General features: G+C 40.9%; 1 protein-coding gene across 2 annotated transcripts in view; it reads left to right on the top strand.

Annotated features, from left to right (window-relative positions):
- arid3c (AT rich interactive domain 3C (BRIGHT-like)) overlaps nt 1–26,150 on the top strand; it is a 129,737-nt gene that overhangs the window by 87,382 nt on the left and 16,205 nt on the right. For both annotated transcript variants that reach the window (XM_084055851.1, XM_084055850.1), the window contains one exon: nt 25,643–25,826. In XM_084055851.1, coding sequence (XP_083911977.1) covers nt 25,643–25,826 — 184 coding nt within the window. The remainder of the gene's footprint in view (nt 1–25,642; nt 25,827–26,150) is intronic.

Raw genomic sequence — 26,150 nt, 5'->3', positions numbered from 1 at the left:
AATCGTGCACTATCCATGCTCTAAAACATAGCTCCGCACGCACGCACGCACGCACGCACGCACGCGCGTATAAAAGCGGCAACACCTCTTTTCTTAAAATAAGTATCACTTTAGGCAGACTCACACACAGACAACAGAAACGTGTTTCACAAAAATGTATTGTATCTGTGTTGGGCGGGGGTTCATTTAGCTGCCTGTCTAGTGTCTATACATAAAGGCCTTCGTGCACTATAGTTTTTTTCAGATGTTTTTTTTTATAACCGTCCATTTATGGCAGGTTTTTATAAGGACCGAAGCCTGACAACGTGGGAGGAGGAAGCGTGGAGGCCAGTGTCCTGGCATTCACTGACCTGGCCCTAGTGAATTCTCCTGGCTTTTTATTAGGCCACCATCACACTGCTTTCCCATAGTGCTATAGGTTGTGTCGGCTCCAGGGGCCCCGGCGGGGCCTTTTTATTGGGGAAATAGAGCTGTACGGAGGGGGGGGGGGGGCCTTACATAATATGAGGAAGTGAACTGCACCGTGAGAGAAAGAAAGAACACAGCTCCTACCAAACACACACACACACAATGTCTGCAGCTATTTTGAGAACATAGAGAGAGAGACTTGCGTGCCACGTACGTCGTTGTTGTTGGTTTAATTTTGTGTCATGAGTTCTTTAACAGAAATAACTGAAGCTAATTTTGGTGTATCTGTGATTGTATCTTTTGTTTTATCCACACCTGCCTTTGGGTAGGGTTTTCTTTTTCTTTTCTTTTTTTGACGTACGAGAATGTACAAAACACATCAGATATCAAGAGTTACGGGCAGTGTCCAAAAATAGGTTTCCTTAATAGCTTTCGACCTGGTTTCTAAAATAACACGCTCGCAAGCTCACAATTCATATACTGTAGCATCGCGACACTATTTGAGTTTGTAGATGGACTAAAACAAAATTGCTATAGACTCTATACCAGGGGTCTTCAACAGGGGGTCCGGGACCCCTATAGGGGGTCCTCAGAGTTACTACAGGGGGTCCGCCAAATCTCTGTGTTATTTGATAATTTGTTTTACCTTAATCACTTGAACCCTAGCATCCCTTTTTCTGAGGAGAACTTTAGCCAAAAATAGCAGATCTACAAGCTCACAACGCCTCGCAGCGCGAGGCGTTGTGAGGCTTATATTTTTGGCAAAGAGATATAGGTGTAGAGGGGAAAAGGGACAGAATAAAGTAAAATCTAAAACACAATTTGATACAATATAGAGGGGGTCCCTGCTTCATCTCTCTCAGCTAGGGGGTCCCTGCTTCATCTGTCTCTCAGCTAAGGGGTCCTTAGCCTGAAAAGGTTGAAGACCCCTGCTCTATACAATCTATACATAGACACTATAGACTCTTTAGCCATCTAGTGTCTATACATAGACAATCAATTACTATTACAAAAACACTCTATAGAGTGTGTTTGTTCAGTAACAGGGGTCCCCCTGAAAATACATTTCCATTTTTTCCAATTTCTCTTGTTTATCCTGTATCCTGTATGAGTTCTCTCTCCTGATTGGATACGATTGGTATCCTGACCTGAAAATGGAGTTTCAGCTGGAGAGATATTTAACACTTATTTTAACAAAAAAAATTTGCTTTAAAGTGTGTCTCGCAATGCGTGGCCTTTACCGTTGGGTGAGTGCTCCGATGTTTTAGTGAGCTAAGATAAGTAATGAAAATGAAACAAAAGCAATCAACAAACTATACTATAAAAACTGTTCAAACATTTGCCAAGTTGTCAAATAATATAAGAACATTTAAAATAGCAGATCTACAAGCTTGTAGATCAGCTGTTTATCTGTGGAACCGAGTCAAACTAAATGTAATGCCTCAACTCCTATAATTCCAAGTTCTTGTCATAATAATCATATCGTCGCCTTGCTAAACTAATGGCATAAGTCTTTTTTTTTTAGTTTTTCAGGAAAAATAAAAAACTGATCCAAAACAAAACTATATGATATTTCTTAATCATTTCACCCAAAATGTTTATAACAAATTATGACTATTTAAATAGAAATAACACTGTCAGTTATGTAACATAAGAGATTTAAATACGTTTAAATAGGATTAAATCTGACTTAGGCCCCCCAAAAAAGCAAAAAAAAATTACAAAATGGCCTAAATCAGTAAATAATTTGGCTTAAGTCACAAAACCATGTGACTTAAGCCAAAAAAAAGCCTATTTTTTGGCTTAAGTCACAAAAAGGGGAGTGAACAGCATGATCCTTTTCAATTAGGATATGGGCGATTTTACCAGAGGTGGCCAGTGTCATGGGGAGCTGACTTAGGCAAAAATATAATTTTCCTCAAAAAATGACTTAGGCCATTAGTTTAGCAAGGTGACGATATTGGAACTGGAACTCTGATTCTTTTGGGGGGTCTGAAAAGGTTGAGAACCACTGTCTCAGTGCAACAGGAAGCAGTCCATGAGCTAATGATATAGTGCAGGGCTGGTCAATGGGGTCTAGAGACGTTATGGATTGTTGTTGAGGCCTTCAATTAGCCATCGATTTTGGACTTAACGCTGGGAGACATTGTCAGTATGGAGGAACCGTCATATCTGGTACTCCTGTTCCCTTTTCCACAGCCGCTAATCAGAGAGAGAGAGAGAGGGAGAGAGAGAGAGAGAGAGAGAGAGAGAGAGAGAGAGAGAGAGAGAGAGGAGAGAGAGAGAGAGAGAGAGCGGCCTGATTGCTGCCATCAATTTTTCCACAAACCACCCACTGTCTCTCTTTTTTCTTTTTTTTTCTCTTTTCTTCGTCGCTGTCGGGCAGAAACCTTGTACCTCCATATTTCCGCTTTTTATGTGTTTTTTATTATTTATGTATTTTTGTAAATGAATGCCTGCTTCGTCGTATAGGCTAAGAGCGTCAGGCGGAAGTAGCAAAAATAGCCAATCTGCAAGGTCACAACGTGCCCCGTTGTGACGCGCTGTGAGCTTGTAGATCGGATATATTGCAGTAAAATAAAAAAATAAAAAAGATATTGAACCAATGAAAAGTATTAACAAGAGCTTGGTCCGCCAGGTCAGGTTGGTTCATGTTTGAAATTTGCCAATCAGATGGCATATGAAGAATCACATGTCTTGATCACATGACTATAGAGATATTGTGTACCGATTTGTGTGATGTTTGGACACAATCTGTAGTAGTAATATTAAAAAAAATGTGCTAATGTGCTATAACAGGCCGATTTGAAAATGTCGGGGCAGAGGTTCTGCTCTGGCATCATCTGTGCACAGTTTAGCTGCGATCGGGCCAACAGTGCCGGAGATTAGCTGTTCGCAGACAGACGGACACACAGACAGACTTCGACAACAACAACAAGGCAACATTGAGTGGACGAAATTCTATCCCAGGCTTTCTAACACATGACTATCCCAGTGTAAATGTCCCATGGCCTCCAGTGGTCCTTTAATATTCTTGATTTATTGTCTGGCTCGATCCAAGCTATAGCAAAAGTAGGGTGGAGCCACGGCTCGCACGGCCTGTGTTTGAACCTTGACAAATCTAACACACCTGCACTTCCAATGACAAAACCACCACTTCAGACCTTAGCTGTCATTGTTTTGCAATCTCATTGTAAAAAAAAAAGAGAAATTTGCTAAATAGTGTTTGATTTAATGTATGTAAGGCTCGCATAGAACACAATTCTCAACATGGGACACACATCTTCAAAATAATAGAACTGAATTCAGACGTAAACACATTAAACATTGAATTGAATTTTGTACGATGTGAGTCTTATTAAAGTTCAATCTAATGCAAAGCAGCTCAGTTGTGTTGTTTCGCCGTGTTTTTGGCTGTGAGCTTTTGTATGGTACTCTCCACACCTCTTGGACTGGGAGACATTATTTAGGATGTAAGTTTTGAATTTTGGATTTCAACTTGATTTAGAATTGATTGCATTATAGGAAAGGTCGGGTGGAAACCTCATATTGTCCAAAAGTGTTACTTTTCTGGAGTAAAAATTAAAACATCGCAAAAGTAGCCGATCTACAAGCTCAAAACGCGGCGCTTTGCGTCGCGTTTTGAGCTTGTAGATCTGCTACTTTTGATGATTCTGTGTGATGCTGTATTTAGTACAGTATGATCAAGCAGGGCGATGATTTACGAAAAACATAGAGATAAGAGGTTTCTGCTCGACAGCAACGATATGCTGTAAACGCATTGAAGGCAGGAGGAATGCCTTTGCTTTATCACCGGCCCCGATGCTGTCGTCCCCCCATTGGCCCACAGGAACGGCCCCCCCTTTGAGCCCCCCTGCCCCACCAACGCCACTTGAAAAAAATAGCTCTCATACAATAACAACGATTAGTCATCAACCCCAGTCAAGTTTAGACCTGAAGGGCTGGAGCCCTTTTTTTTCTTTGCTTTCAGCTTTAATCTTGTTGAACCCAAAAAAATGACATCAGGGTGTTTTTTGGTCCGACTGGTTTCATTTGATTCCATCCTTCTCTATTAGTGCCATAATGAACCTGTGTTTATAGAGGAGAGAATGAAGATTATTTGCGTGAATGTATGCGATATACAATACACTGTAACGACAATTATAACAACAACAAAAAAAGAATTACGTTTGGACATTTTTAAGTTGAAAATAGACAGACAGACAGACAGACAGACAGACAGACAGACAGACAGACAGACAGACAGACAGACAGACAGACAGACAGAGACTTTTATTGAGGTATTAAAGCAATGGGGAATTTGTCAAAGAAAAACAAAATCTGGTAACACTTTACTTGAATGTCGGGTCTATAATGCATTATAAGCACATTTATAATGCATTATAATACACTTATAAGTTAATGTAGTATATGTATTATTTAATTAAATGAATAAATCTAAAAAAACAAAATCAAAAAATATAATGTAATTATAGTATTGCAGTGCAGCAAGGTATACACAGACATAAATACACTCTTATAGGTACATATGGTGTTAGTAACAGTGTGAGCAAAAACTAAATGGGGGGTATCGCGACGCATTGTGAGCTTGTAGAGCTGCTATTTTCAAATAATAGCCGTTGGATACAATATATAGGTTTAAAGTGTCCATGTGGCCTATAATAGTGGCTTCTTTTGGGCTTGTTTTCCCAGACCCCGGTTGCTTATTTCTCTCACACAATGTGGCAACACTGGTTGCAGCTAGTGTCCCCTGTAGCGGTGCAGTTCAAAGCACACACCATTAGCATTCCTCTGACCGGCCATACCTGCACCAACACGAACCCATCGCACTCAAACACGCCGTGTTTATTGAAATATGAGAGGGGTACGAATGGAACCAAATGGACCAGCTGGCGACTAATGCAGTGGTCCTCAAACTTGTTTTTTTTATTTCAAGGACCCCCATTACCACTGAGAGTGGTCAAATGGAACCAAAAATACCTGTAACTCTAAGACTCAGAGACAAATGGAACCAAATGGGGTTCCATTTGGTTCCATTGTGTACGCTCTCTGAATTAAAGGAATAGTTCACTTTTTTTTGTCTCCTATCAATTATTCACTCCATGAAGCCTTGTGTTATTATTACTTTTTTTTGTCATTTCCAAGGCTCCATATGGGTGAGAAATTAGAAGTTTTACTACCACTAGAACCCCAGTATCCATATTATTAACCTTCACTTAATGCGGCCCACAGGTTAACATTGGAATACTGATATATTATTGATTTCAGCTGTTCCAAGTATGCAAACATGACCCGCTTTACTACTATATTAGTAGTTTAATGACCAGTATGAAAATGATATTGTCTGTTTTTTATATCCAATGTATTTGTATTTAATTTCAAGATCATACGTATAATGAAATACATTTGAAATTAAATACAAGTTTTAGGATTCCAATTCAAAAATAGCAAAACATAATTCAAGATTCCAATTCAAAAGTAACAAAAATAGCCGATCTACAAGCTCAAAAAGTGTCGCATCGCGACACGTTTTGAGCTTGTAGATCGGCTATTTTTGCTACTTTTATGTGACATACTAGAATGACTAAGTAAAAGTAATTTACGAAAAAGGTGAAAATACGGAGACGAGAGGTGTCTGCCCATTGTGCCCAACAGTATGCAACACTATGCAATGTGAAATATAGTGTCCCTCTCTATCATCACAGTTGCCCACCCCTGGTCTAAGTGCGTAAATTAACACTGAGGAATTTCCTGGTGGGAGGGGGGTGGGGATGGGGTGGACTCGCTTTAATTCCATTGATTGGAATTACAGTTCAACGCGAGGGTCCGCTGATTATGTTGACAGTAACAGGTGTTGTGATCCGCTTCTCGGTCGCATCCCTGCGTCCTCATTGGCTGGAAGCTGGCCAGATATGTGGTGTCAGGGAGCAGGCCTGACCCCTGAGCTCTGGACAGTGGCACTCAGTTTTTGTCTTACTTAAGTAAAAGTACTTAGAGTACCACACTATAGAAACTACAAGTAAAAGGTGAAAATGTGCTTAATGTAACCAAAAGTAAAAGCAGTCATTATGCAGAATGTCCCATGTCACAGTTTTTTTTTTTTTTGTCAAATCTTTCAGAAATTGCTGATTTACAAGCTCCCAAAAAGGAGTCAGGAGTCTCCATGTCTCTCCAGCTCTTTAATAAACAGAAAATGCATTTTCAGGTCGGGATACAAATTGAATCCAATCAGGATAGACTAGAGAACTCTAGTGATGACCAATGATTACTAAAAACCCTTTGTTTTAACCAAACATATCACTTACCCTACCTTTAACAAGAGCTTGTGATCTAAATAATAACTAATTTAGATTGGATCCACTGGAACACAGTTTCTTTATTCCTTTCTTTTTTTCCTGTAAAGTAACAGTTTTGCAGTGGTGGAAAAAGTACTCAAGATATTTTACGTAAGTAAAAGTATCAATACTGCAATATAGAAATACTCTGTTACAAGTAAAAGTCCGGAATTCAAAATTTACTTGAGTAAAAGTACACAAGTATTGGTATCAAAATGTACTTAAAGTACCAAAAGTAAAGTACTAAAATGTTTGAAAATAGCAGATCTACAAGCTCACAACGCGTCACGTTGCATCGCGACGCGTTGTGAGCTTGTAGATCGTCTATATTCAAATAGCCTATGTATAAATTGGGCTAAAGTGGTTAATGTATGTTTTATAATATAATAATTGATAATTGCAAAGTAACTAGTAACTAAAGTTTCCAAATAATTGTAGTGGAGTAAAAGTACAATGTTTGCCTCTGAGATGTAGTGGAGTAGAAGTAAAAGTACTGAAAATTGAAAATACTCCAGTAAAGTAAAAAAGACCTCAAAATTGTACTTACTGTAAGTACAGTACTTGAGTAAATGTACTTAATTACTTTACACCACTGCCGTTTTTGGACTTACAAGGTTTCCACCTCGACATCAACGACATAAACATGGACTATGAGGCGTCCGGCCGCGGCGGTCCCATGGACCGCCGGGTCTAAATTTTGCCCGACCTTCTTGCCATGGGTCAACTTTAGTAGGGTCTAAATTCAGCTGGACGTTTTGGGCAGATGGAAGGTCATCGATCAAAGATACGCACTCGCATTTGTATTTATAACTCACTCCACCAGCCTGCGTAGTGTGGGTTACAGGAGAATTCTCAAAGCTCAGCCCTTTGCTAAAAATTGAGATGTTGAAATGAGTAGATACACCTTACTGGACCACCCCCAGTACTGGAGTCATAGTATAGATACTCCTGCTCAAATAGTACTCAACTACACGCGGATGTTGCTCAGACAAATTTGTACTTGAGTTAAAGTGCTCGAGAAGTTGCTTTTAAACATGCTCAAGTATTCAAAAGAGCAAATTACAATCTTCTTTTTTGATTGATTTTGATTTTTTTTAAATTGTGAAAATACAGTAGCTGTGTGTGTGTGTGTGTGTGTGTGTGTGTGTGTGTGTGTGTGTGTGTGTGTGTGTGTGTGTGTGTGTGTGTGTGTGTGTGTGTGTGTGTGTGTGTGTGTGTGTGTGTGTGTGTGTGTGTGTGTGTGTGTGTGTGTGTGTGTGCAGGGCACAAAGTGACGCGCTATGAGCTTGTATATCTGCTATTTTTTAATAGCCAAAGTATAAAATATGGTTAAAGTGGTTAAAATGATTGTGACGCTATATTAACTCATTTTGCTGGGAGTAAGATTAATTACAATTAATAATACAGATTATTGTGATTAACAATTTCATAATTTAATGTGTTCCAGTGTCTGTCTGTCTAGCTTTATGCAGTCAATGTCTGTATAGCCTAACATGGGCCCTGCTTGTGTAACGTTACCTTCACTGACAGCTAATCCTTGATTTATTGTATACTTTGTTGCATGCCCAATATAGCAGATCTACAAGCTCACAGTGCGTTGCGTTGCAATGTGTTGTGAGCTTGTAGATCTGCTACTTTTGGGCTGAGTGGTGCTTAATGACAGTATACTGCTGGCTCTGAGCTACTGACTAGATCGCACGCACGCACGCACGCACGCACGCATGCACGCACACACGCAGGCACGCACGTCTGTGGTGGAAATAAACACAGAGTACGTTTTATCTTTGCTGATTTGACGTCAAGACTGACGTAAAGTCACATCCCACATGCATGCTCTCTCTGTTACTACTGTTTGAACTCTTCATCATTTATAAATCAAATATGAGACGCTTTATCAAAACAAAATTGTGCCAAGAACAGTAACAGGCTGTCCCATTACATGGCACAGTTGAAGTTGGTGTAAGTGATATTTCTTTTGTGGAATTAAATGTTAAATAGCTCTATATTGTCATAGTAATCATTGCTATAGAATGTTTGTTCAGTAACAGAAAATGCATTTTCAGGTCAGGATAATTATATCCAATCAGGAGTGAGAACTCATACAGGATACAGGATAAAGAAGTGAAAGACAAAAATGGAATTGGAACACTGTATGTAATGTAAGCTGATAAATGAGTTCTCTCTCATGATTGGATGAAATTGGTATCCCGACCTGAACATGTATTTTCCTGTTTATTAAAGAGCTTGGGAGACAGGGAGACTCCTGTTACTGTACAAGCACTCTAAAGCAATGGTTATCACCATTGCTTTAACCTTTTTTTCAAATAACATTTTGTTTTAACCACAACATATAACTTACAGTAACTTTAAATGATGATTATTATTTTTTTTATATCTATTGGAGACTTTTTTTTAGAGACATTTGCACCAATTCGTAGTTATCTAATTTTAGCCCGGGCAGTTTCCAATGAAAACGTTATTGCCTTCCATTGTGTGTGTAGTTGTATGAGCTGCAGTGATGAAAAGTACCTAAGTACATTTACTTAAGTACTGTACTTCAGTAAAAAAAAAAAAAAAAAAAATCACTTTACTGGAGAATTTCCAATTTTCAGTATCTTTTACTTCTACTCCACTACATCTCAGAGGCAAATACTGTACTTTTGCTCCACTACAATTATTTGAAAACTTTAGTTACTTTGTAGGTTTTGATTATTATTACAAAACATACATTAGGCTACTCACTTCAGCCCTATATACATTTCGGCCGATTGAAAATAGCAGATCTACATTGTGAACTTGTAGATCTGCTATTTTCAAATCATGTTTATACATTTCATGTAATGTAGAATACGTATTTTATTTTATGAAAACTTGAGTACACAATGAGTACTTACTACTTACCACTTTTGGTATTTTAAGTACATTTTGATACCAATACATTTTAGTTTCCGGACTTGTAGAGTATTTTTTTACATTGCAGTGTTGATACTTTTACTTACTGTAAGTAAAAAAATGTGAGTACTTTTTTCCACCACTGACGAGCCCAACGCGCCCCGCCGGGCATTGCACTGCAAAGCATGTGATATTGCCTCGACCGTTCGCCCGCGAGCAAATATTGACAAAGGCGTTTGTGCTCCCACATTATAAGGTACATGAAAAAAAAAAAAAAGTCTTATTTCACACCGGTGTCATCCTGTTTTATAGCATGCTACAGGGGCTTCAGAACGCTCACAGAAACACACAATGCCGCCATAAATCATACCAAACACGGCCTTTTATTACATACTGTATGATGTGTTTTTTTTTCTTTTCTTTTTTTCACGGATATATAGCCCCGAAACGTGAACATTTTGGTTTCTTTTGTTTTTTGCCTCAGGTGTGTCGTTTTAGACAACAATGGCACCTTCCTGTACGACTTATTAACCCATTCAGACCTGAGGCCGATTCTACAAATGTCTTCTAAATCCGTGTTGCTACTGTATATCAGTGGTGCTCAAACCTTTTCATGTCAAGGACCCCTAAAATTATATCTATTTGGCTGCGGAGTGCGGACCCCCATCTCAAAATATTTAGTTCCAGGGACCCCCAGAAGTAAAACAAAATTGTGTTACAAAATGTATATATTCAAAGATTTGGGCCAATTTTCACGATGAAAAAAAAATAGCCGATCTACAAGCTCATAGCGCGGCACAAAGTGAGCTTGTACAGTAGATCTGCTATTTTTGAATAGCCAACGTACAAAACAAAACTCTAAAATGACACAGATGCTTTCCTGGTCTTAATGGGTTAATGTCTCCTGGGGTATGGGATGATTCAGAAAAATGTGGTTGAATGGATCGTTCCTTCCTGTCGGGTTGGAAACCTCGTATGACTAAAAAAAACTAACTTTTCAGAACATGGGGAGAAAAAATTATAATAACCCGTGTTCTCACTGCATCCAATGTAGCTCTTATTTAGTCCACAAGCTCTTAGTAATACTTTTCATTGGTTCAATATTCATAAAAAAAAAAACACAGTTACACTCGACCACTTTCACTTTAACAAACAAAACAAAACGAAAAATGATATACAAATATCCGATCTACAAGCTCACAAAGTGTCGCGCTGCGATGCGTTGTGAGCTGGCAGATCAGCTATTTTTGGCCACTTTTGTCGTGACACCGTGGTACAGTATAGGACCAAAGTATAGCATTAATCCATATGAAATGTTGAACGCTGGAGATATGGGCTTTCTCAGCGAAGTAATGAAAGTAATATCCTCACGGTGTGCTTGATGCAGGTGTGTGTGTGTGTGTGTGTGGTGGGGGGGGGGGGGGGGGGTTATGTGGGCGAGGGGGGGGGGCTTATTTGCGCACATGGTCTATTTATGTGGGAACCTCCCCGGTATATCAGGATAAAGTTACTGGGAAACGGTTTCATCACAGTATCTCAACTCCCTTTTTATATCTCTCTCTCGCACGCGCATATACTGTACGCACACACACATATACACACACAGAGAGACGCACACGCGCACACACACACACACACACACACACACACACACACACACACACACACACACACACACACACACACACACACACACACACACACACACACACACCTTTGTATTACTATTCTGTACGCATATACGTTTTTTTATGAATGCCATTTTCATCCTAAACCCAGAGCCGAAAATAGCCGTTCTACAAGCTGACAACGTGTCGCATCAGCTTGTAGATCGGCTATTTTCAGGTGCGCGACAACAATACCTTGACACTAAGTATAAATCAGGCATAACTCTAACCGTAAACCCCTAAACCTAACCTCTAAATGTATAACCCTAACCTTAACCCCTATCTTAAAGGGATAGTTCACCCCCAAAATGACTTTTTTTCCTATCGATTAGTCACCCCCATGGAGAATTGAATTCATGTTTTTTATCACATTCCTAAGTCAATAATTTGATGACCGGCAGCGGTTCCGGTAGGAGACACAAATCATCTCCTTTGTGTGTTATACCGGTACCACTGCCTACCGGTCCACTGGTCAACAAATTATTGGCTTAGGAATGTGACAAAAAAACAAAAAAATATCCATGAATTCACGTCTCCATGGGGTGACTATTCAATAGAAAAAAAGTTATTTTTTTGGCTGAACTGTCCCTTTAAGGCCCTCACAGGTATAGTAATCACACACACACACACACACACACACACACACACACACACACACACACACACACACACACACACACACACACACACACACACACACACACACACACACACACACACGCCCTGCGCTCTCGTAATGGGATTGTCCTATAAAGCGGGTAGGTAGAGAGCCTCACACCTCTCCTATAGATCCAGCTGTATGGTATTGTGTGTGTGGTCTATTGATTCCTAGGCAGCCAGCGCGGGTCATTCTCCAACATGCAGGAGAACAGCCCATAATGACCTGAATCATATTCATTTGTTCTGCTCCCGTTGACAGCTTGAATTACTGCGTTCGTCTCCACCTTTTTTTTTTATATCTCGCTCTGTATACCTGCCGTTCATAGTTGGTATCAGGGTTGCCAGATCTGCTTATTATAGTTTCCCCGGCAAGATTTTATTTGAAAATAGCCGATCTACAAGCTCGCGACGCGTTGTGAGCTTGTAGATCGGCTATTTTCAAATAGCTGATGTATATGTTAAAGTGCGCATGCGGCCCAGAGTCGCTTGTTTTGGGCTGGTTTTCTAGACCTGGTTGCTTGTTTCTCTCACAGAATCTGGCAACACTGGTTGGTATATATGTCTCTGAACCACTCAAACCCCCCAGCATCAGTATTGTGGGGAAAGCTTTCGCTGAAAATGGCAGATCTCACAACGCCTCGCGTTGCGAGCCTGCATGTCGATCGGCTATTTTCCGGCGAAAGCTTTCCCCACAATAGCGGAAAACAGAAGAGACACTAGTATCGAGCCCTGCGGGACTCCGGTGAACCATATTAGGGTTTTTAAGTGGTTAATGTGACTTAACCACTTGTCACAGTTCCAACACCTTTAATACGTGCCAATCCCCCTATGTTAGGCATAAATAAAGCTTAAAGGGTTCCAGTTCCCGATTCTGCCAGCTCATGTTTTGTTTTGTTTGTTTTCATCACTTTCAATCATAATTTATCATATTTCCTGTATGAGTTCTCTGTCATATATGCGGGTGTGTGTGTGTGTGTGTGTGTGTGTGTGTGTGTGTGTGTGTGTGTGTGCGTGCATATGTGTGTGTGCGCGTGCGTGCGTCTCTATCTCTCTCTCTCTCTCTCTCTCTCTCTCTCTCTCTCTCTCTCTCTCTCTCTCTCTCTCTCTCCCCAAATCCCTTCCTCTGGGAGACTTGAGGTTCAAATCAGAAATCAGCTCTCCCTGATCAGGTCATTGAATCAAGTGTAGGGTCGGTGGTCAGTTTGAAAGTGAATGTGTGTGCCTCAATGTCACATCTCGGTTCCCTGGCAGGCAGGGCTCTGCCCCTGCCCCCCACCACCCCCCCGTCCTGGGGGGGCCGTGACCCTTTAGTGCCCCCCCTGGCCTCTGGGTCATTAATCATTAGCTGCCAGGCAACCATAGCTCGTCACATGTGCTCTTATGAGTCGCAGAGAGAGACGCTGGGCTCTTCTTACAGGGAAGAAGCTGACCTGCCGTGTGTGTGTGTGTGTGTGTGTGTGTGTGTGTGTGTGTGTGTGTGTGTGTGTGTGTGTGTGTGTGTGGGGGGGGGGGGGTTGATGGGTGTCACGCCTGTCACTCTCATCATGACGTTTTACTTGACGATTAATTGTACTACAAATAATTGTGATTAATGATTCAATGGTGTTTTTGGCATGGAACGTTGGACCATAATGAATACAAATTAAATTACGTATTTGCCTTTTAGGCTTTGTAAACAAAACGTGCACAGGGCAGGACATGACAAATAACTTAAATACATGAAATAGAGTACCATGTTGTACCCGTCTGTCTGTTTCTCTTTTGTGCCCATATATGGAGATCCATGATGTCATCACTATATGCCCATATATGGGCATGCTGATATGCCCATGTAAGGAGATCTCTGTATCTCTCAGACCATATCCCTTTTATGCCCATACATGGAGATTCTGATGTCAACAGTATATGCTCATATATGGGCATGACCCCTTTTGTGTCCATATATGGAGCTGACTCTGAGTTTGTTTATGGTTACGTTGTCATAGTGACGTGGCCGTGGTTTGTTTATGGCTGAGTCAGAAATGATCTTTGAATATATATATATATATTTAAAGCGAACATTTGTAACTCAAATCTTGGCTTCGGTGGGGGGGGGGGGGGGGGGGGTCCCTGGAACAATATATTTTGAGGCCAAATGCATATCATTTTGGGGGTCTGTGACATGAAAAAGTTTGAGAACCACTGTTATAGACACACTGGATGTCAATTTAACACAGGGTTATATTTACACTCCCGTCATGTTGTCATTCACAACAATATCCAGCTCCTGTAGATGCCATCTGCTCACTATTATGACTAAATACTGTCCATGTGATTGGATTGGCAGAGATGTACCGCATGACATTTAGCCTTGTTTATTATGGCTTTGCAAAGTGTCCGTAGAACAAGAGATAACCGCACTGACTTTCATCTGTCATCTAGGCCAGCGGTTCTCAAAGTGGCCACCGGGACCCCCTAGGAGGGTCCCTATATCATTTTGGGGGGTCCCCCAGATGATTAGCTTAATGTGCAACGTTGTTTTCTCACTCAACAGTAAACAAACCAACATACAGTGTAAGTGTATAGGGTATCTGCACATTTCTAAAGTGACAATTTAATGATTTTTAAGACCTTTTTTTACAAGCCGATTCTACATGTCTCCTAAATCTCAACAGTATTCTGAAAAACGTATGTTTCTATATCAATGGTGCTCAATCTTTTTCATGTCAAGGACCCCCAAAATTATATGTATTTGGCCACGGACCCCCATCAAAATATTTAGTTCCAGGGACCCCCCAGAAGCAAAGATTTGGGTTAAAAATGTTTTTTAAAAATATATTCAAAGATTTGCACACATTTTCACGATTTTTCAGGAGCAATAGCAGATCTACAAGCTCATAGCGCGGCACTCGGTGCCGCGCTATGAGCTTATATATCTGCTATTTTTGAATAGCCCAAAGTGTAAAATAATGCTTTTTAGCTCAAATCTAAAAATGACACAGTTCCAGGTCCTAATGGGTTAATACCAAATTGGCCAAATTGTATACCTAAGAAAGAGGAAAACTTTGTGAAAATAGCTGATCTACAAGCTCACAGTGCGAAGCGTTGTCAGCTTGTTGTATAAAAGGTACTATGAAATAACACTCAATTAGTTTCTATGTGTTGATATATCAATTTATTAAAAAAAAGATATAAAGAAACAACACACTTCTCGATTATCCGATTGATCAAAAGAATAAGCGATTCATGGCTAAGAAAGGAATGGACAGTAGCAGTCCACTCTGCAGAGTCAAAGGAACTGAGGATTTTAGTGTGAACGATCGCTCTGTGAGAGTGCTGCTCATCAAACCCCTAGCAGACAATGGGTGTGTTGGCCCCCTTTGTGTGTTGATAAATACACACTTTGATTTACTGTTGCCCACCAGAGCTTGGTACTTATTAATTGATGGCAGGTCCCAGATGGAACCATCAGCACTTTTCTCTCCACCAGATAAGTCAACTTTTGTGCAGCAGCTAATGGCTCAAGAGCACTAAGTCACAGAAGAAAGGGGCCTTGCTTCACAGTTGCTTAAAACACTCACTGACTTGAGCCTTATTCGATCGGCCCCGACACTAAATCCCCCCCCACCCCTGCCATGTTGGTGCCGGTGTGTGTGTGTGTGTGTGTGTGTGTGTGTGTGTGTGTGTGTGTGTGTGTGTGTGTGTGTGTGTGTGTGTGTGTGTGTGCGTGTGCGTGTTACTTAAGTAAAAGTAGCAACAATGTTGAAATACTCTATTCGAAATTGTACTTACTTTTTGTAATAATAATCTAAATCTACAAAGTAGGCCTAACTTGTAACTTTTCAAATAATTGCAGTGGAGTAAAAAGTACAATATTTGCCTCTGAGATGTTGTTGTGTGGTATAGTATTGAAAAATGGAAATACTTGAGTAAATGTTACTTTTCACCACTCCTTTGTGGGGGGGGGGGGGGTACTCTTAAGTTTCCTTCCTTGGCTTTTCTTTTTTTCGCCGCTTTTCTTTTTTTCAAGGCGAGGTGACAGGGTTTGAGAGGATGTTGTTGACTTAAAGAGAAGTTATCAGGTATAGCGTCGAGCGGAGAAGAATGTTTGATGAAAATTCCGTGACTGACGGAGACTTTAGGAAACGCCACTTTTCCTGTGCGTTTGTTTTAGAAATATATGTAAACATATACGTTTAAATACACATTGCACAGTCAAGTTGGGAAGTGTGAGAGTTACTTTAAAATGATTTGTTTTATAGATCGTGTTGATTTATTATTTTAACTGCAAATGGACCTGATAGCTTTAGGTCCACATCTATCGGTCAGATAAGAATTAATTACATCAATAAACGGAGGAAGGAAACGTGTTATAATAGTATTTGGGTTTATTCCAGAGAAGAGATCTTACAAGCGTTGGACATGCATGGTTCCAGATATATTCTTCTGACGTTAAAACAGAGATACAGAGTAATTATACACATATCGTGGGGTGACGCCTTTCGTCATCACGTCAGCCGTAAGTTATGGCTTGAATGTCTCAGTTTCCTGGGCAACCAAGGTTGGGGTATCGAGGTTAACCTGCTATCTAATATTGTTGACATACCAGAAGGAGCCCACCAGACCAAAACACTGTTGCAGGCTGCCAGAGAGGCACTGACACTTTTAACCATATTAACACATACAAATGGAAAATGGTACACTTTAGATCCATAAGAAAATGGTACAAAATCATACCTTTTGGTTACTTTTGGACACTCTTCAGTTAATTTAAAGGGTCTTGTAGTGATATAGTATTTGTTACAAATAAGCTCTATATTGTGATAGTGATCATATAGAATGACAACCGCGGCGGTCGTAAGATAATAGCAATGACAATTGCGCTGCCCGTTAGTGGCACTTAATGTCTGATCTCATGTACATACAGTACCTGCTGCTATGTGGACCTACCGACGTGTCACTACCCTTATGTCTAACCTTATGCACCTTAACCTCATCATGTACCGTAACCTGCTGGATTATGCTATGGGCATGGACTTGTGTAGATATCGAGATGTTTGCCTAACATGTTTCTCTTTTACCGTTTGATTTCTTTTTATCCTAGCCTCTCCCTGCCCTCCCCAGTGTTAATTGTGTTGACTAAGACTAAAATACTAAGATATTTATATTCGACTAAAAGTCGACTAAAACTAGACTAAGTCTAAAAAATGTCAGATGGCTAAAATAGGACTAAAACTAAATGTTTGTTATTCAAAAGACTAAGGCTAAATCAGCTGTCAAAATGAACACTACCCCCTGCCCTCTTTTTCTGGTTCTCTTCTTGAAAACAACAACAAACGTCGGAGCTCGCACAAAAATGAATTTCACCCACAAACGGATGTGACAATAAAGTCGATTCTGATTTGCGGAGTCTGGAAGACAGGGCCCCAAGAGTTAAATGAAAAATGTTCAGTGTAGTAAAGACACAAAACACGGTATCAAACGGGGATCCGTGGCCTAATGCAGCTCAAACAGGGGGTCCTTCCTTGCGATTGAAAAGGTTGAGTCCTGCAACCCTAACCCACCCAAACCCCCCCCCCACCCACCCCCCTCCACGGCCACCGGGGAGTTTGAACACAGGCGCAACGTAGATAAATAGTTGTCCCCCCCCCCCCCCCCCCCGCGCGACGCCTTGGTGAATCGTTCATTTTGCCGGGCGTAACGGAAGGCTGCGGAGTCAATGGGGAGAAATTCCAATCCCATTAGCAGCTGCAAAGTGAAGGCATCAGCCATGAAGCCAAGCAGAAACATGATTACTCCACTACTGCACACATTACTAACTACCTGCTGTTTTTTTTTTTTTAACCTGCTGAGTGATTAGACAGAAGATTCTGTAAGTGATCAGTGGTGGAAGAAGTAAGCTACCTCAGATGTTTTTAGATATTTTACAGATATTTTTTAGGGCTTTTCTGCCTTTATATACAGTATGTGTAGTGGAGATGGACAGGAAATAGGGAGAGAGCGACGGGGAGAGACATGCAGTAAAAGATCGTCGGGAACGGCACTCCAACCCACGATGCACTGTCAGGCTACATTGGAGCCTAGGTGCCCAGACCGCTAGGCCAGCGGTCCGGGCCATACCTCAGATGTTTTATTTAAGTAAAAGTAACAACCCCACGTAAAGGCTTGTATTAGAAGCAAAAGTATTGGTGTCAAAATGTACTTTGCATTATAAGTACGGCGGCAGTGGCTCAGGGGTAGAGTGGCCGGGTAGAGTGAACCCTCTATTCACAGCAGCCATATGAAGACATTCACAGGTGTTACCAATGATACTAATGCAGGCTCTGTTCCATTTAGTGTAGCACAGTGGTTTCTACAACCCCCATAACTCTGAGAGTGTACAAATGGAACCAAATGGACCCGTAAGGGTCCCGTATATCTGCTATTTTTGAATAGCCAAAGAAATCTAAAGTGACACAGATGCGTTCCAGGTCTTAATGGGTTAAGCCACTAACGGGCAGCACAATTGTTACACACCTGTAAGGGGCCATCTGGAAGCCCATGAGGGTCCCTGGACCCCAACTGTAGACCCACTGGTGTAACAGAGTGTTATGCACAATATCAGCACCCATCTGTTTGACCAGAATGGAACAGAGCCTTCATTAGTATCATTGGTAACACCTGTGAATGTCTTCATAATATGGCTGCTGTGAATAGAGCCTATTGCTCCTGATGAGCAGGTTGGTGCCTTGCATGGTTTCCTCCGCCGTGAATGTATGGGTGAATGCAATGCACAATCTATGTAAAGCGCTTTGGATAAAAGTGCTATATAAATGCACCATTTACCATTTTAAGTACATTTTGGCGCCAATACTCTTGCTTGGAATACAGGCCATTTTTTTCACAGATTTTGTTTCAACTGTTTCAAAAGTAGCCAATCTACAGGCTCATAACGCGCCATGTTATGAGCTGGTAGATCAGCTACTTTCGAATAGTATGAATAGTATGTATTGTGTTTAATGGACTGTATGTTTTGTAATGATTAATCTAAATCGGCAGAGTAACTAAGGTTTTCAAATAACTGTAGTGGAGTAAAACAAATACTATATTTGCCTCTGAGATGTAGTGGAGTAGAAGTACTGTATAAAATATCGAAAGATGGAAATACTGTATAAAGTAAAAGTATGTCACAATTACACTAACTGTAAGTACGGTACTTGAGTAAATTCCACCTCAGCAACGGTCTCTCTCTCTCTCTCTCTCTCTCTCTCTCTCTCTCTCTCTCTCTCTCTCTCTCTCTCTCGCTCTCTCTCTCGCTCACACACACACACACACACACACACACACACACACACACACACACACACACACACACACACACACACACACACACACACACACACACACACACACACACGCACACACACACACACACACACACACACACACACACACACACATTGCTCATTGTCATAATGACCAATGGCGTGATCAGATAGTTTGTGCTGACAAAAGCCGGCTGTCCTCACTCTTTTATTCTTGATATCTCTTTCAGGCCATCGCCGAGACAAATACATCACGGGGCCGGCTATCGAAAGCACATAAATCTGCTTTTAAGAGGCTTGTCGTGGCGTTCAGATCCTGCCCAGACAAAACCCATTGGGTCTAGTGTTTTATTTATTGCCTCCATGCTCGTTTGGTGGGCCTATTGTGCATCGCACAAAATAATTGTTGTATGGATCCTCCCCACACCTTAGCAGTTTGTGCATTACAAACACTGTGGATGAGGTGTAGATGAGTGTTTCACCCCCTCGGAGAGCCCTCTTCTTACATCTGAGTAAAGATGAGACCCCTCACATGTGTGACCACTCACACACTGTATAGCTATATTTATGACTATTCTAGACCAGTGGTTCTCAACCTGGGGGTCGCCAAATAATTTGGGGGGGTCACCAGATTTTTTGGTTAATGTGAAAAAAAGAAAAAAAAAAGTTTTTTCTTTTTTTTTACAAAATATTTTTAATGTTATTATTAATTCATGTTTTATCAGTTAATTTACTAAATTCAAGATAAAAATATTTAATTATTAACATTAGGAAAACATTTTTAATGTAATATAATAAATAATTATCAAATAACCTATTATAATTAAATAACCTAACCCTAACCCTAACCCTAAAACCGAAATAAAGTAACCAAAAAACGAAAAAAAAACAAACCCAATCCGCCCAGACCCGCACAAAAAATGTGCGCACGCGCGAACGGGACCCCCCGCATGCACGCGCGTGCATGCGGGGGGTCGCGGGAAATAATATCATTATTTTGGGGGTCGTGGCCTGAAAAGGTCGAGAACCCCTGTTCTAGACAATATAATGATAGTGATGCCAGGTTAAAAGTGGATGAAAGCAAGATTAGATTTTGTGCAACATGCTGATGTTAAGAAATCTCAATATACACCTGTATTCATGTACAAGCTGAATTGTCGATCTTGTAGATCGACTATTTTGGCTAGTTTTGTGTCCCTCATTTTAAATAATCTTCTCCTCTGGGGGTCCCTGGCACAAAACATTTTCAGATGGGGGTCCGCCATCAAATGCATATCAATTTGAGGGTCCTTGACTTGACTGAGAACCACTGATGGAGGCTATACTGCGCTGCAACAGAATACTTCTGTTACAATTAAAAGTCCTGTATCCAAAATGTACTTCAGTAAAAATACAAAAGTATTGGCATCAAAACATACTTAGATTACCAAAAGTAAAAGTAGTCATTTTGCAGAATGTCCCATTTGACATGTTTTCAAATGTAAGTCTATTGAAAATAGCAGATCTACAAGCATAGGACGCGCTGTGATCTTGTAGGTCGGCTATTTTCAAATAGCCAAAGTTATAAGGGCTGAAGTTGAGTACGTATGTTTTGTAATCCAATAAGTAACGTGTAACTAAAGTGGTCAAGTAATTGTAGCGGAGTGAAAGTATAATATTTGCCTCTGAGAGGTAGTGGAGTAGAAGTAAAAGTATTGAACATTGGAAAGGCTCAAGTAAACTAGCTCAAGTACAGTACTTGAGTACATGTACTTAGTTACTTTGCCACCACTGCAGTAATGTGAGTGTGTGTGTGTGAGTGTAGCTGTGTCCCTGGAAATCCCTATTCCAAGGCAAACATTCAGCCAAAATAACAGATCTACAAGCTCACAACACATCACGACAATGCGAAGAGGTTTGGCGTAGAGGGGAAAGAAAAGGAGGAGGCCTAGTATGGACCCCTGGGGGGCCTCCGGTCGATGAAGTATATGGGGTTCAAGTGGTGAACGCATCAATCCATCCATAGCTGTTATGTTCTACATGGGATTCAAACCCGGTGGCTCTCCTGCTTTTTGATTTGAGCTAAAAAAAAAGCATTGTTTTACAACTTTGGCTATTCAAAAATAGCAGATCTACAAGCTCATAGCGCGGCACCGAGTGCCGCGCTATGAGCTTGTAGATCTGCTATTTTTGAAAAATCGTGAAAATGTGTGCAAATCTTGAATATATATATCGTTTTAAAGCGATTTTTTTTTACTCAAATCTTTGCTTCTGGGGTTCCCTGGAACAAGATGGGGGTTCGCAACCAAACACATATCATTTTGGGGGTCCTTGACATGAAAAACTTTAAGCACCACTGATATAGTGTTGGGAATCGGAAGACATTTGTAGAAATGGCTTCAGGTCTAACATACTCTTAATTTTTGTATTTTTTCATTACATTTGTCCACAAATGAACACTCATGATTTCTTAAATGTACCTGGGTGGGTGTGACGTGTCTGACATTAGTCTGGCAGCATTGTCTTCCAAAGGGCGCCTACATCTCTGTTTTGTATTAATAGTGTCTCTCCTCCGAATGAAGTCGCACTTACCAGCATTAATGAATTCATCAATTAAAGGAATAGTTCACCCAAAGTGGACCCAAACCCTAACCCATGGAGACTTGAATGAATGGATATGTTTTTGTTTTTGTCACATTCCTAAGCCAATAATTATTTTGAGGACCAGCGGACCGGTAGGCAGCGGTTCCGGGAGGAGACACAAAGGAGACCCTTTGTGTCTCCTACCGGAACGGCTGCCGGTCATCAAATTATTGGCTAAGGAATGCGACAAAAAAAACAAAAAAAAATATGGGGTGACTAATCGATAGGGAAAAAAAAGTCATTTTGGGAGTGAACTATCCCTTAAATTCCCAGAGTTACAGGTGCATTTGGTTCCTTCCAAATGGACCCCTTACAGCAGTGATATTCAACTGGCGGCCTGCGGGACAAATCCGGCCCTAGCTGAGCTTTCTTGTGGCCCCTGAAACATATTCCATGTTCCAATGTAAAATTAAATGCAAAGAATTTTTACTAGATGGTTGTTTGCACAGGATGACCATTTTGATTGTTTTTCATAACGATTAACCGAAGCTTGTTAATGGTTAATCAACCATTAACAGATTAGAATAAAATATATAAACTGTTGAATGGAGGAATGTTAGTGGGTCTCAGGGTCCCAAATTAACACCTACAGTACCAGTACTTGCATTTGCAGTCAAGACACTGCAAATGCGGGTAAATGTAATCTTTGGTGCGTAAGTCACCCAAAAGAAAATCACTTGGGTCAAAGAGTTAAAGTAGCTCACCTCATATGTACTTAAGAAAAGCACCTGGTGTTAAAATATGTATCAAGTAAAAGTATAAAGACCTTTTCATAGTATAATTAAGAAACGAAACAGCCAGAAATGTTGTCTACTTCTACTTCCCTACTTCTTACTACTTTCAGAATAATGTAGCTCTCAGTTCAGTTCAGTTTTTTTTTTTCACCATGTAGACGGGTAGCAGAGCTAGCTTGGCAAAAGCTACATCAGTGGCAGGTCAACATAAAAGAGCACAACAGGGGTTTTGAGTGCCGTTCATACATCACAAACCATCCATTTGTAACTATTTCTGAGTTTTGAGTGGATGTTGTTAATTACACCAAAGACTTTGGTGACCTTATGCATCCATTAGCTTGTATGTGTTAGTTTAGTGTGGATTTTGGCCATCTTCCAGCTTCTCCATCTTCTTCCTCTTCAAACACACCATAAGAGCTTGTGCTCTTATCACCCGGGTGCTCAAAACTAAATGAAAAAAACTTATACGAACACCTTGCCAGCCTGCCTCCAATTATTTTCACACAAAGACGGTTCCATGAACAGAACATACTGAAATATCTACTTCATATTTTCTTTATATCAAAATCTAAGCCTGTGCACAGGCTGAACCCCTATCAAACATCAAAATGCATGAATGCAGTATGAAGGAGGAACAAGATGACCTGAAACGAAAAGAAGAGGAGGAGAAAAACAAGGAACAAGACACTGACGCAGACGCCGAAGAGGGTGAGGAGGAAGAGGATGAAGAGGAGGAGGAGGAAGACGAAGAGGAGGAGCCTGCAGAAACTGAAGAAGATGATGATGCTAAGCTTACCATAATGGACATAATGTGTCCATTACGGTTTTGTTGTCACGGTCTTGTGGCCCCCGACTTCAAGTCATTTTACAATTGTGGCCCCCTGCCTAATCTAGTTGAATATCCCTGCCTTACAGGCCTGCACACTCTCAGAGGGTTCCATTTGTACACTCTCAGGGTCACATTAACACTCAGGATTCAGCAGTATAACCTGGGGCGTGTGCGTGTGTGTGTGTGTGTGTGTGTGTGTGTGTGTGTGTGTGTGTGTGTGTGTGTGTGTGTGTGTGTGTGTGTGTGTGTGTGCGTGTGCGTGTGTGTGTGTGTGTGTGCGACTTTTAGATATAATGCCGGCATTGTCTTCCAAAATGGGGGAATGTGCGGGTAAATCTTTTTGTTTTAATAGTGTCTCTCCTCCTCGAATGAAGCCGTAATTACCGCGGTTAATTGATGTGTTTTTAGCATCTCAGACGATACTTCACAACCGTCCCCCCCCTCCTCCACTGTATAGACCCCGGTGCAGTTGTTTGCACTATATTTCTCTAGCCTCTGCCATCGATCGCTATTATGGTAAATCCAATGGCTGCACAATGGACCTCTATCAGCAAAATGCAGGTTAATTATCTCGGGGTCAAGCCACTAGCGGATCGGCAGCACAAAGGACCCCCGGCCGCCCGTCCGTCCGTCCGTTCCCCCCTCACTCTTTATTGCCTTTACATTAAATCGCGGGAGTACAAATTATTATCCGGGAGCCGCTTTTATTCTGCTAATTAAGAGCCCCCGGTTTGCCGGGCCGGGCGTGTGTGTGCACGTGTATGTGTGCATGTGTGTGTGTGCGTGTGTGTGTGTGTGTGTGCGTGTGCGTGTGTGTGTGGGTGTGTGTGTGCGTGTGCGTGTGCGTGTGTGTGTGCGTGTGTGCGTGTGTGTGTGCGTGCGCGGTGAGTAGAACAAATGGAGAATGACCTCTCATTGGCCGGGCAGTTTAACTAAAGTTGTAAGCAAGTTTAAAGTCTTATAGCACTTTATATTCAGTTTTTTTCACCTCTTTTTTGCAGTTTTTTAATTAAAGTATCAACAGTCAAGAATTATTTTATTTGTCACTTAATTATCGTTGCTGTCGGGCAGAAACCCTGTATCTCCATATTTCAACTTTTTATGTCTTTCTTTTTTTTTTTTGTCAATTAATGCCCTTCTTTAGTTGTACAAGACTGTCACATAAAATGAGCGAAATAGCTGATCTACAAGCTCATAACGCGGCTTGTTATGAGCTTGCAGATCAGCTAGTTTCGCTATTTAAAAAAGAAAAACAGAAAGTGGTTATGCGCGTCTGTGGGTTTTGATTAATATTGAACGAATGAAAAGTGTTAACGAGCTTTTGACTATTTGACTTATAATAACTACATTGGATCCACACACAGGTTCTTTGTTCCATTTCCTGGAATTGGAACAGTTTTGGACAGCCCGACACAATGTATAATGTGTCTATTTCTTACAAAAAAAAGAAAAGTTGAATTGTTTTACTTATTTTCATTCATTCACTAGTTTATTCATTTATTTAATGTTTTAATGTTTTAATGTTTTAATGCTGTAATGCTTTACTTATTTACTTATTTACTTATTTGTTTACTATGACATGCCCAAAATAGGGACACCAGGTTGAAAGTGGTTAATTATTCCTTAAAGGGATAGTTCACCCAAAAAATATTTATTTTCTATCGAGTAGTCACCCCATGGAAACTTGAATTAATGGATATTGTTTTAGTTTTTGTCGCATTCCTAAGCCAATAATTTGACGACCGGCGGACCGGGTAGGCAGAGGTTCCGGTAGGAGACACAAAGGACTCTTTGTGTCTCCTACCGTAACCGCTGCCGGTCATCAAATTATTGGCTTAGGAATGCGACAAAAACAAAAAAATATTTTTGTTTTCATGGGGTCTCCAGTCTCCATGGGGTGACTAATCGATAGAAAAAAGGTCATTTTGGGGGTGAACTATCGCTTTAAGATCAGCATTTCGTAAAGTTTGACTCATAGTGAAAGTGTGGACAGTCTGGACAACAACAAAAAAAGAAGATATTTCCCTTATTTGGCCCCTAACAGAGCTGTCAAAGCATTTGACTGGCTGTAGATAGATTGGTCTTATAAGCTAGGGCGCGTTGGGGGGAAAGGCGTCGATGGAACCAGGAACCAGGAGCGGTAATGGAATTGATTGTGGATATTGTGTTTTGGCTTTTTTTTTTCCTGCAGGGACTCCGGTGAATCGGATTCCTATCATGGCCAAGCAGGTGTTAGATCTGTACATGCTCTACAGGCTGGTCACAGAGAAAGGCGGATTAGTGGAAGTCATCAATAAGAAAATATGGCGAGAGATCACCAAAGGCCTCAACCTCCCTACCTCAATCACCAGTGCAGCTTTCACCCTACGAACACAGTGAGTAAAAACGCCTGAGTACCACAACACTGCATTAAAGGAGAGTTCCGGTCATTTTAGGTTGTATGTTTGATGTGTCGCTTAATCACTCACCAACATACAAAGTAACGTTGAATAATTTCCAGATCTGCCCCTGTTGTCCATTCTGCAGACCCCTTGAGACATGACGCCGGTTGCTTGTTTCTCTCACAGAACCTGGCGTGTGCCAGATTTTGTGAGAGAAACAAGATTTTTTTGTATATACTGTAAGTATAAATATACTACGCGGCCCGAACTTTCAGAAAGAGGTTACGTGCATCACCTCTCCAATGACCAAAACCCACT

This window comes from Gymnoscopelus microlampas (assembly GCF_963454915.1).
Source record: "Gymnoscopelus microlampas genome assembly, chromosome: 4".
Taxonomy (NCBI): domain Eukaryota; kingdom Metazoa; phylum Chordata; class Actinopteri; order Myctophiformes; family Myctophidae; genus Gymnoscopelus; species Gymnoscopelus microlampas.
Note: the sequence above shows the minus strand (reverse complement) of the source record. Positions and strands in the feature narration are given on the sequence as shown.